The 12,298-nt window shown below is 43.3% G+C and overlaps 1 protein-coding gene across 1 annotated transcript in view; it reads right to left on the bottom strand.

The window, feature by feature from the left end:
- Positions 1-370: 370 nt before the first annotated feature.
- The window catches only part of hmcn2 (hemicentin 2), a 46,189-nt gene continuing 34,261 nt past the window's right edge, over positions 371-12,298 (bottom strand). Inside the window, exons 55-81 of the mRNA XM_020093847.2 lie at positions 12,023-12,179; positions 11,795-11,916; positions 11,548-11,712; positions 11,335-11,442; positions 11,086-11,220; positions 10,829-10,963; positions 10,383-10,652; positions 10,116-10,306; positions 9,817-10,030; positions 8,496-8,630; positions 8,201-8,391; positions 7,447-7,528; positions 7,146-7,316; positions 6,091-6,243; positions 5,650-5,787; positions 5,357-5,478; positions 5,019-5,259; positions 4,854-4,913; positions 4,624-4,743; positions 4,354-4,488; positions 4,050-4,169; positions 3,760-3,885; positions 3,129-3,257; positions 2,737-3,030; positions 2,182-2,301; positions 1,963-2,089; positions 371-1,865 (exon numbers count right to left, since the gene is read on the bottom strand). Of these exons, the coding sequence (XP_019949406.2) occupies positions 1,487-1,865; positions 1,963-2,089; positions 2,182-2,301; positions 2,737-3,030; positions 3,129-3,257; positions 3,760-3,885; positions 4,050-4,169; positions 4,354-4,488; positions 4,624-4,743; positions 4,854-4,913; positions 5,019-5,259; positions 5,357-5,478; positions 5,650-5,787; positions 6,091-6,243; positions 7,146-7,316; positions 7,447-7,528; positions 8,201-8,391; positions 8,496-8,630; positions 9,817-10,030; positions 10,116-10,306; positions 10,383-10,652; positions 10,829-10,963; positions 11,086-11,220; positions 11,335-11,442; positions 11,548-11,712; positions 11,795-11,916; positions 12,023-12,179 (4,340 nt within the window). The 3' untranslated portion in view covers positions 371-1,486. The remainder of the gene's footprint in view (positions 1,866-1,962; positions 2,090-2,181; positions 2,302-2,736; positions 3,031-3,128; positions 3,258-3,759; positions 3,886-4,049; positions 4,170-4,353; positions 4,489-4,623; positions 4,744-4,853; positions 4,914-5,018; positions 5,260-5,356; positions 5,479-5,649; positions 5,788-6,090; positions 6,244-7,145; positions 7,317-7,446; positions 7,529-8,200; positions 8,392-8,495; positions 8,631-9,816; positions 10,031-10,115; positions 10,307-10,382; positions 10,653-10,828; positions 10,964-11,085; positions 11,221-11,334; positions 11,443-11,547; positions 11,713-11,794; positions 11,917-12,022; positions 12,180-12,298) is intronic.

The following is a 12,298-nucleotide window of genomic DNA, read 5'->3' on the forward strand; positions in this document are numbered from 1 at the left end:
TGGGCTCTGATCAGATACAGACATAAAAAAAATAGAATTACCTTTGGTTAGTCACAACAGTGCGACCTGACTCACCCTTACCACACCTTAGTGTAAATAGCATACATCCTCTTTAAGTTGTATGACAGTTTACTGAATGTGCAGCAACAAGTCTGTTTTACTAGAGGTTAGTGTCAAAGTACGCAAAGGTAAAAATGATCTAAAAGCATCTGGTTGGGGTTAAAAATCAGTTCATGAATGTAGCTCCCACCCATGGTTAATAGGACATTGGCAGCAATATTGTCAGCTGCAAAATGCTGCCTGTGAATGTTTAGTCAGGGTTTACCCAAGACTGACCCAGACTATTGCATAAGAATACATTACACAAAAACAAAAGTGTTGTTCATTTTATTTCTACAAATATTTGACACTCAACGGAGAAATATTTGTTTAATCAGCAAACGTCATCTAACTGCAGCTGTGAGCGTGACATGGTTTTCAGATAACTTCCCTTCTCAGATTTGTACATTGATGACACATTGAGTTTGATTACTGAACAGCAGCTCTTCCAAATGTTATGTGTATCATCACGAATGCAGAGAAGCCGCCCTGCAGAATCTGTAAAGTCCAACTCTGTGGTCTTTCTTATTAACTGTGTGTTCTCTCTGTAACACTAGCACCACTCTAAGCAGTTGAGTACATTCAGAATAGCACTTTAAAAATGTTTTTCCACATGATTAAAAAAAACCTTAGAAAATAGTACAAAAACACATATGATAGATTAAACACTGTTGCTAACTCGACCGCTACAAGCCACTGTTACAACGTGCCACTGAAGGGTTGTCTGGTATAAGATCACACCGTCTGTGTCAGGAGGCAGTAATGTGTTCAAATGACTTCAATAAATTAAAACAAAAGGGGAAACATCAAGCAATATAATAGGCTTGTATTTCCAAGTGTGGGCAACAATCATACTTTCATATGAGAAGAAATCTGCCCCGGTATTATTTATTCAACATTTGAAACTAACATACAAAATGACAGAAGCAGAATCCTGATGGAAACTAAATAACGTCAGTGCTCGGTTGATATCATTTTTTTTTTTGGTTTTGTGCATTTTCAGATATTGATTTAGAGTTAGAGCATATGGTCAATAAAAAATGAACAAATAAAAATGTTCATCCAGCATGTTTGTCAGTTCAGATAGATGTCTTCAGGTGAGAATGATCTGCTCTATAATTTATTCACTTTTCCCACTGAAGGCCACTTTAAAAAAAAAAAAAAAGAAAAAAGGATGGTCTTTTCATTTACTTTTTCCATTGACTTTTTTGTCACAGAACAGGGGGTTACTCATCTTCATGAAATCCTCTATGTCCACCTAGTCTATATGTTTCCTCTTTCTTCGCGTGGCCTAATGTGTCCAAGGCACTGGGATTTCGGGGGGGGGGGGGGGAACTGCCTTGTGTGACAGTGGGTGGCAGAGTCATCTGTAAAGCAGCACAGAGGCTCAGTAGGGGTACGTTGAGATGGAGATGTAAATGATGAAGATGCTCTGGTAGGTGATGCGGCCCTGCAGCGAGATGGTGGTGGCCTGCACCTTCAGCCGCACAAGTCCTGCTCGTTCCAGAGCCCGCATGGTGAAGATGATCCCCCTGCCGGCCTCGTCTCTAATGCCAAACACCCGGCCCATTACACCCGTCTCTGATTGTTGCTCAAGTATGGTGAAAGCCGTGCGCTCTTGCAGGACGCCTGACTCAGAGAAAGCCGACAGTCGTACCACATTGTGATTAGCTGGAATGCCAGAGGGCAGTGTGAGCAGCTTGTATTGCAGGAGCAGAGGAGAGCCTCCTGTGGCACAGTCCAGAGAGCAGGGCCTGTAACATGTCCTTTAAAAAAGTCAACAGGAAAGAGCAAGTTGTCACTGACAGGTCAGGATTGGAGTGTTATGTCAACACTATAATACACTACAGTCATGCAATTTACCCAGGGCTTGCACCACTCTGAAAGGAAGCAGGGCAGGGTGTATCCAGGCACTGGTGTCCTCCTCTGGTGTTAAAACACATCTGATTGTGTCCACACTGGATGCCTTGTTCTTCACACTCATCAATGTCTAACAGTAGAGACAGAGGAGAAGTTTGCTGTAATTATGTAAATTAAGAAACTTAAGTACTTGGTTTGGAAAGAGTTTCAGTACGCTCTTACCTTTACAGCTCCTGCCATTGGGTAAGAGCTGATAACCCGGGGGACACTGGCACTGGAAACTGCCAATGGTGTTCCGACACTCGTGTTGGCATGGCTTCCTGAGCAGACACTCATCCACATCTGCACAGAGAGTGATGTGTTTGAGACTTAGTATCAACTTCTGTTGTGATTCGATGACAAGTGGTCAGTCTGAAATTAGTACATTCACACCTTGTATTGAAATATCTCCTGTGACCCCCTTTGATTGGATCTCACTTACCCACACTATATGCAAATAATCACAACTGTCATTTGTGTTTGTGTTTGTAAAGACCAGTGAAGAGTATACAAATCACTCAGACCACCTCAGCGTGTGGTCTGAGTGATCGGATCTCAAGACTCCTATGGGTGCGTTCACACACACTTAGCACTGACCACTTGTGATCTGATCAACCGGGACAGATGTTAATACCACATCTGTACGGGGTCAAAGAAGCTGACCAGACAGTATGATGTGGACATGCTGTTCTTTGTTTTGAATACTGTACATGTGAACTAGTGTTGATGCACACTCACCAACACACGTTCCGTCTCTGTTGGTGTACCCTGCAGGACAGCTCTGTCTGGTGATGCGAGATGCTCCGTGAGAACGCGAGAGGATTGGCCTCCCCAGAGATGACACTAGCTGCGGGCGGACTCTTGCCCTGACTCTGGTCCCATTGGTGAAGGTCTGCCCTCTCTCCAGCCCTGCACAGGAGCGTCCATCCCCAAGCAGCACAGTACCGGGTGGGCACAGGCACCTGAAGCTGCCAGGCACATTGCGGCACTGGAAGGCACAAGGGTTCGGTGTCTGCAGGCATTCGTCAATGTCTGGAAGGTAAAAAAAAAAAACACTCATGTTGGTTGTGCTCTTCCTCAGAGCATCATCAATGAGTTGTATAACAAAACACACGCAGCAGATATCATACCCAGACATGGAAGTCCTACTCCTTGTGTTCGATAACCTCTGGAACATACACATCCGTAACCGCCGATTGTGTTCTGACAGATCTGAGTGTAGCGACACATGTGACTTCCATCCTGGCACTCGTCAATATCTGAAAAATAGTTAGTTGATTACTTTTAAGCCAATCTTAAACAAAAAACAAAAAAAGCAGTTGAGACCATTGTGGAGATAACTGAGGACGACAGTTTCCTAAATGTGTTGCCTCCTGTTATAAAGAGGATCTTTGTTTCTTCCGTCAGAAGCTTTCTCTCATTAACAACTAGCTGACTTTTCAAAGCCTAGTGAGGGATCAGTAGTGACCTCTTGCTGTTTCATGTGCTTAAACAATCTTGTGAAATCTGATCAGGTGCTACATAACCTAAAAAACAGTTGGACGTTGTTAGAAGCTTCCAGTTTAAATCACCAATGGTCTTGTTGGCTTTTGCTGATTATGTCAATGAAAGACAAAGGCAGGGATTTTTTGAGGGCGAAGCTAAATGATCTTCAGAGGTGTGCTGCTGTCTCAGAATGGATGTAGAGATGGTTTATGTATGGTGGAACAGTACATTTAGCAGCCTGTATGAAAACAAAGCGGATGTATGAAAGCCATTTACCCATGCAGGCTCCATTGTCTGCTTTGGTCATGCCTGCCGGACAGCTGTCGAAACACTGGTATCCTCCCTCTGTGTTTCGGCACTGCTGGTGAGCCGGGCAAACATTTCTCATGCACTCATTGATATCTGTAAAAGCGCAACCAACAATAAAGTTCTAATTGTCAGAGATAATTTTGGATAAAAAATACTCCTTATTAGAACAAGTGTGGATTGGAAAGTTTGAATTGCATTTCCATGACAATTGTAACATCACTTTAACTTGGGAAAGTTTGAATACTGAGCTGACTGACCAATGCAGCGATGTCCCGACAGCTGATATCCAGGGTGGCAGATACAGCGGAAGGAGCCCAGAGTATTGAGGCACTGATGCTGGCATGGTGAGAGAGCAGACTCCTGGCACTCGTCCACATCTGAAACATACAATTCACACGTCTGGCTTAATAAATCTAAACTGGTACATTTATAAGAAGTGACATTTTTCTATAAATATTATAGGACAATAACAGTGTACAACACCCACAGTAGGAGATAAGTGGTTGTGCCTCCATCTGCAGTGTTGAGCAGACGCTTTAACAGTGATTAGCAGTGACTTGCCTTCACAGCTGGTTCCTGTGATGCTGGGCTTAAATCCTGGGCCACACTTGGCCTGACAGCGATACGTGCCCACCGTGTTGACACACTGCTGGTTGTAGTGACACATGTGTGAGCCCTGGGAACACTCATCGATATCTGTATGTTGGTACAGAAACAGGAAGTCAAATGTTGAGGTAGAGGATTCTATGAGAGCTAAAACTGGGACAGTGTCATAGAATACCTTGTAATTAATCACAAAACGTCCAGCAGACGAGTATTTTTTTTTCTCACCTTGGCATGTGTTGGTCTCTGTAGAGATGCTAAAACCAGAGGGACAGGCGCAGGTAAAGCCTCCCATGATGTTGTTACAGGAATGAGAGCAGGGAGACTGCAGTGCACACTCATCTTCATCTAATGAGAAAACATTTGATCATAACATAATAAGTGGCACAGTGACAGATGTTCAAAGATAAATGTTGCCAAGAGATAAATGAGGCCTTGAAGAAAGGAAAGCAGCATACCAGCACAGTAGGAGGCTGTGTCAAGAATGAAACCTTTAGGGCATGTGTCTCCATAACCGTCTGCAAACACAGAGTCCATTCAGTGTTAGTCGTATCAGCGTGTTAGATCCAGGATCTCATGTAATGTGGTCATGGTTTGAAATGATTGTAATGTGTTTCACAGACCTGGTATGAGTAGGCTGGCAGTGATGTGGAAGTCCAAAGTGAGAGTAAACATGTTGTAGACACCGTTCATCCCAGAGACCTTTAGCAGCTGGAGCAGAGGGCCCTGGCGCTCCTCCTGGTCCTCGTAAATAATGGTGTGATTACAGCGGAGCACCATGGGGTTTCCTCCTTTCTGGTGGGTCTGCGATGACCACGAGTACAGCTGCCCTTGGCCCGTTTGAATGTATGACTCATCAAATTCCTGCAAGACACGAACAAAATCAGAGTGAGAGGAAATGAGGACAAGTCAACACATTCTCTGGTGAGAAATATCTCAGGTCTTTGAGCAGTGAACAAACCTGGAGGCTCATATGAGACGAGGATAATGAAGGAGGAACAAATCCGTTAACTACGATGTCGATTAGTAAGACTCCCTCAGAATCCACACCCCGGGCCACGTGGGTCAGACGAAGGATCTCACCTGTTTGAAAAGATAAAAAGAAAATAGTAAATAGCTCACTGATTTACCAAGTAGAGGAAACATGGTGAAACTGGGGTACTAGCCTTCATGTGTCAACTCATGCATGTCAGTGGAAGTGTGTGCTGCCATCTGCTGGTTATTTAGCAAATTACAAATAAGTATAAAACTCACCAGTCTCGAACTCCAGCTGGGACTCCTGTCTGAACCGGCCCTGAGTGAAGGAGTAGCCGTTTCTGGCTTCTCCGCTCTGCAGCACAGTCGTCCAGTAGATGGGAGCGAACACAGACACCAGCACCCGCAGCAAAGGACCTGCAATAAAACAGCATCAACTCAGGGTCTTTTACAGCTCATGGGCATACAGAACACTCTAAACAGCTGGAGTATATCCCAAGATATATATAATATACATAATAAATATGCTCTAACTCTAAACTCTCTGCTGCTCACAGAAATCAAAAGTAGAAACAAAATCAAAACATGCTTTAACTTTTACCTGACTGCACGTCTAAGTAGATAGAAAATAAAGAAGAGCTGAAATTACGAAGACTTTTCTCTCTGAAAGTGAAGGATAAGGATATCAACCTCCAGTGGTTATAATGTGCGATCACTCACCCACGCTGGGAGGGATGTTGTCGAGGCGTGCCTGCACAGTACTGCTGGCTTCATCCACATTGTCTGAAATGTTGGCCTCCAGGAAGGACACGCCAAACTCCCTCTCATTCACCATGCCGATCAGGCTGCCTCTGGTCTTGCGAGGCGTCTCTCCTGTCATCATCAAACACACCAAGCAGAGAAGTAGTGAGTTTAAAGGCACTGACGTCAGTCATGTAATTCTTTCCAGTTTAGCAAGTTTAGCTCAGTCCATGTGTATTAATTACCACATATCTTCACAACAGGGTTTCGGTGGGGTCTTAAAAAGTCTGAAATTTAATAATCTGAATTTTAGGGAGTAAAACATCTTAAATATGATAAAATATTACATAATGGGCCTTAATACCTTTCTGTAGGTCTTAATTATGCTAGTGTTCCTTTAACGCTATTTGTGTTGTCCTTTCAAATTTTCTTTTTCTGTAAATTTTGTTATGTGTCTGTTTTGTTGTTATTCCTCAACAACGAAAATATTAGCGCACTCAGTATTGTTGTGTATAAGTTATACATTGGTTGTAGTTTTATTATAAAGACCCTGATCAAATTTATCTCAGTACACACTCGGTTTAGCTGTGAGAAAGACCCTGGATAACTCTACCTGGAGTTTATAAAATAATGTTTCATGGATTATTTTGTCTTGGGTACTTCACCTTATCTTCATGTTTGGGGTAAGTGTAAATCATTTTGGGACAGTGATATTCTTTCCCATTTGCTGTACTTGATATAGGTCTTATACTTTTAATATATTATACTATTAATTATGCTCTTAAAATGTCCTAAATTTAACTTATTGAAACCTGCACTTATGAATTATTAATAGCCATGGCTCACATATGGTAATGAACCTTTGGTGTGTATTCTGTATGTAAGGTCGCCTTCATAATGAATTATTATTTCATCCATACACACAAAAACATTCAGTAGGATGATGTCCTCACAGGATATGGATATGACCTGGACAGTTAAATAATATTATGTAGGTATATATTAAACTTAAAGAAGACAAAAATAATTTGCACCTGGACAGAGACCAGCATGACATTTCCTAGAATCGATACTGGGACCACTGCATGATCGGCCCCCATTGGCTGGTTCTGGGTTGTTGCATAATCTGATTCGTTCTTGGAAACCTTGTCCACAGGTGATGCTACATGGACTCCACTCCTGCCAGTTAGAGTAGCCTCCATTGACTGTGGAAGAGAGAAGACAGCATAATAGTTATTAGACTCTGTGTGAGGTACCGCCTTGTGTGTATTTTTTTTTTGAATAATTTCATGTTTCGTTAAAGTTGTTGTTTGTAATTAAAAGCTCAGAACTCACTCTGAACCTTGAGAGTAATGGTCCTCTCAACTGTTCCAGCTTCACTCTCGGCCACACACTGATACTCCCCTTCATCTGAAGCCTGTGGATCACACGAGTGAAGGAGAGTTTGGCTTAATTTTCACTCTGAGTGATTATCCTGACAGACACACAAACCTTCAGGACCAAACTGTCTTAGATCATCTATAGTTTTATGGTTAAAACTAGACAGTTAAAATTACAGCAAAAAACCCTGACATTTTCAAAGGAGCAGTTGATACTTTGGTTTCACTGAATTGTTTGTCATAATAGATATTATTGGACCAAGAAGAGGAAATTTCACATTAGAGCGCTCTGTGGGAAGGCCAGTCATCTGTCTGTGAGAAAGTCTTAGCTGCAGGCTATGCAATTACTACAGCTGTTAGAAACCTAACAAGGTTAGAGGCCTAGGTAAGAGGAGCAGAGTCTAGGAATATCCAGCTTTCTGTTCATCTCCTCCCTCTGTTGCTAATGCTGTTAGCCTCTGACTGAACTGAATCTGATTTAGTTGGAAACAGGACGCTGCAGGACAGTCACATGCTGTCCCTCTGCCCGAGGGGACTGCAAGTGAAGCCCAGAAAGGATGAGTGCTGCTCCGTTGTTCCCCAAGACATGAAAAGTAACAGTGTGAGTAGTGTCCTCAGTGAAACTTAATCATTCAAACTTGAATGACTTGGTTGAATAAAACTTGAGCTCTGCTGTATAATGTAGGAAGGAAAAGAGATTTTATATTTACTGTGATTCTGTAAATGACCAAAGATCCATTGAGAAGTGCCTGCATTCGGAGGGAACGCAGCAAGGGTTTTCCATCCCGCAGCCAGCGTAGCACAGGGCTGGGGTCTCCCTGGACTGGACAGTCGAGCATGGCCGAGCCACCCTGTACGGCTGTCTGAGACATGTGGGCTTCACCCTTCAGCACCGGAGGCTCTGCAGGAACAGTGCACATAAGAGTAGCACGCATATAATTAAGATGATATCATCTGTTGGAAGCTAAATGAGTAGCCTGGACTGATCCTTGACAAGTAGCTCACCTCTAATGCGGACAAATGACAGCGCTCGGATTGAGCCCACGCTGTTTTCTGCAATGCACACATAGGTCCCAGCATCACTTGTAGTCACGTTGTCGATGATGATGGAGCTCCTGCCGGCCTCATCCACAGTGGCACCTGGAACATTTTCAATCAGTAGTGTCAGAGGAATGTGGGCATCTACAACTATGCTTGTGATGACATTTGAATTCAGTCAACACAACCCCACAGTGCTGGGGTACATTAAATTCCAGTATTCTAGTCCAATGTGGTCCCTTGCTTTGTAAATGTGGGTTTGTAAATGAATGGCACTTCGAAAAACCTTTTGAATCAGTCCAGTAGATTTCCTCCATCAGCAGCTGTGGCAACAGTGTAATCTAATGAAGCAACTGTGACCCTCCACAAAGTGTTCACTAAAACTAAAAGTACTTTTTAACCACTGAAAGGCTGACATTGTTATTCTGGGTCTTTGTTAAGAGTCTGGCAACATTACAAATATCTCGCTCAATGGGAAGTCTCACTCTCAAGTCTCACTCTCAAGTCCCTGCTTGTTGTCTCTCTCTGTCTCTTTGTCCTCATTAGCTCCCTTGTAGGAGCTTTGTCCCTACACTCTGAATCAGACAAGTCAAGAAAAATGGGGGTGAAAACATGAGAGTGAGTGAGATTTGAAGAAAGTAGTTTGGATTTACTGAGGGAAACTTTCATGGCTAAATCTTCTGATGGTGATGATGAAGTGTAGAAGTGAAAGTTGTTTTCAACATTAGTTATCATTTTACCACATTTATTTCACAATGATCTACGAACACACATCCTCTTTATCTTGTGTTGTCAGAAATTCCAGTAAATCATGATGTAAGTTAAGTTACTTGTGTCAGGCTGACCATGTGTCCATACAAAATCTCTACAAAATTGATGGACCGGACAACAGTCTGCATGGTGTGTGATCAGAGACCAATCGGTTTGAAGTTATTGGCTTCCAGAAAGGCTATATAAGAAATATGTAACTTTCGTTATACGAGACGCTTGACTGACTTAACTGTGGTAAAATTGTCTCCATATATTGAATACACTATATTCTTGTTGAACGAGACATATTTAATGTTGCCAGACTCTTGGCAGAAATCTAGAATAACACCCGTTTTACTGGGGGAAAAAATGCCCTTTTAGTGGACATTTCCTGGACTTTCACACATTTATAAACATGACTCAGTTTGAAAAATACTGTAAATCCCCCTTAAGTGTCTCGGCACCAAGCTTTATTAACATGAAAATGACGAACACTAAAGACGTGGTGCTGTAGAAGTGTAAAATTTGAAAGCAATACCTAAGTAGGGGCTGTTGTTAACAGTCCAGGAGATGACAGTAGACGGTGTTCCCTGGGCGTGGCAGGACAAGGCCAGACTCTGTCCTTTGTTCAGGGTTACGTCACCTGGCAGCTCCTTGAAGGCAGGCCTCATGTTGATGGACAGACGGATGTCTTGTCTCGCTGAGCCTGCTGGGTTTGTGGCCACGCATGTAAACACTCCAGCATCCCCTGGCTGTGTGAAGAAAGTAATCACTGCTGATTCTAAAACCTCAGACTTGGACAGAGATGTTAATGCAGTGAAGAATAATGGGTCATACCTCAGCTCTCTCAATTATCAACTCTCCTGATCGCAGGACAGTGAATTTGCCAGGAAGGTTGGCCATGATGGCACCATCCTTCTTCCATGACACTCGGGGCTCCGGTGAACCCTGAGCAGCACACGGCAGCAGAGCCTGAAATCCCTGCATGACTGACAGCTCTGTCTGTGCAGGAGGAATCAGGGGCGGGACTGAAATGAAATAACATTAATTTATTGATATAACTCTTATAACTCAATATAATCATCTTGAAGAGCCTTCACTCACTTTGAATAACTAGTCTCATGTCCTGGCTGGTTCTGCCGGCAAGGTTTTTGGCAGTACATGTGTAAAGGCCAGCGTCACTGCGCTGCGTTGAAGTAATTGCCAGAGTTCCATTGGCAAAGATACGTATGTGTGTGCTGTCGACCACAGGCCTCCTCTCTTTGTGCCAAGTAACTTCAGGTTGCGGCTGCCCATCAGCTGCACACTCCAGACTGACTGGCTGGCCCAGCACTGCAGTGTACTCCACACGAGGAACGCTTAACACTGGTGGAACTGGAGAAATATGTGGTGAACAGTTATTCATTTCATTTATTAATGTTGAATAATGGCTTTTACGAGAAATAGGAGCAACTGGTTGCAATATTTCCATGAAAATTGGAGTTTTGTTTTTGTGCCTATGCTACTGTGATATATAATTTCACCACTTTCTTCACATCTGTCCATCTTACCTTGAAGGACTAACTTGGTCCTGCCCACAACTACGCCAGCTTCATTCTTTGCCAGGCACTGATAAGTCCCCGCATCACCAAGTGTGACACGAGAAAACTTCAGGGCTCCGTTTGAGAGGACAGCCAGTCTGTGACCTACGATAAAACATAAAGTTGCAAGCACGGGACAGTCTGACAACAGTATCTTCACTTATCAGTTTGATAAAGTATATCTTATATGGAGTAAAAGGCTGTTCTGATATTTTATATATTGTTACCTGCTGCTATGGGAACTCCCTCTCTTTGCCAAGTGATGGATGGTCTCGGGAAGCCTTGAGCCTCACAGGGTAGAACAGTTCCATGATGCAACACCACCTGCACTTCCTCTGCCATTGGCCTGATCTCTGGAGGCTCTACGGGCAAGGAGGAACAAGTACATTGTCATATGGGTTTTCCAATGTTTTGTTATAAGAATTCCGACACACAACATTCGCAGAGTGACCTGCGGCTGGTCTCTAAGAGCCCACCTTGCACTGTGAGAGACATATGTTTGTGTGCCACTCCGGCTGGGTTTCGGGCTGAGCATGTGTATCTGCCAGCATGACTTGGAACTGCAGCTGTAATCTCCAACACTCCTGAATAGAAAATTAGAGATACACAGTTGAGTATAGTCCTTGCACATTAGAACATGATGTATAATAATAAAAGAGCACTAAAGCTGCTCAGACATGTTGTCTTACCTGTGGGAAGGACACGGTATGTTCCTCCTCTGGGGCCCAGTTTGGTGCCTCCTTTCGTCCATGTGATGGTAGGCTGAGGACGTCCTTGTACGTGACAAGGCAACACCACAGGAGACATTTTCACAGCCGTCACAGTCGTGATATCATCTTCAATAGTCGGTGGGACTAAAAGAGAAAATAGAACGTCTATCAATTCAGCCAGCTGAATTGCTTTTCTACAGTCTGCTTAATGTACAAAATTCAATACCTTGTACAATGACCTCAATGACCCTGCGCTCCTCCCCAACATCATTAACAGCAGTGCACTCAAAGTAACCTTCATCCTCAATGGACGGCGACAGAAGAACAAGGGAACCTGAGGACAGACTCCTGGACAAAGAAGATAAACTGTCTCAGTTTTTAGACTTTTTACAGCTGAGAGAGATGTGATGCATGCATGCTGTGTATAAAAAGTGAATCCAGCCATAGTCTTTACCTGTATTCTCCTGGCAGCTGACTGATATCAAGTGGAGAGCCATTCCTCTTCCAGGACACCTTAGGTGGAGGTATACCTGTAATCTCACAGCTCAGCACAGCTCTAATCCCTGTGGTCACTGTCACGTTGAATGGACCTGGACTGATTGAAGGACCCACTGTGAAGAGATAGGACAGCTTTAGCTACAGCTATACAGTGCATATCTGGGTTTGAACATGGCTAACTATACACAAACAAACACAGGGACAGAACCATATCTCTGTTCTGTAAATGTAG

The sequence above is a fragment of the Paralichthys olivaceus genome, chromosome 4 (genome assembly GCF_024713975.1).
Source record: "Paralichthys olivaceus isolate ysfri-2021 chromosome 4, ASM2471397v2, whole genome shotgun sequence".
Classification (NCBI taxonomy): Eukaryota; Metazoa; Chordata; class Actinopteri; order Pleuronectiformes; family Paralichthyidae; genus Paralichthys; species Paralichthys olivaceus.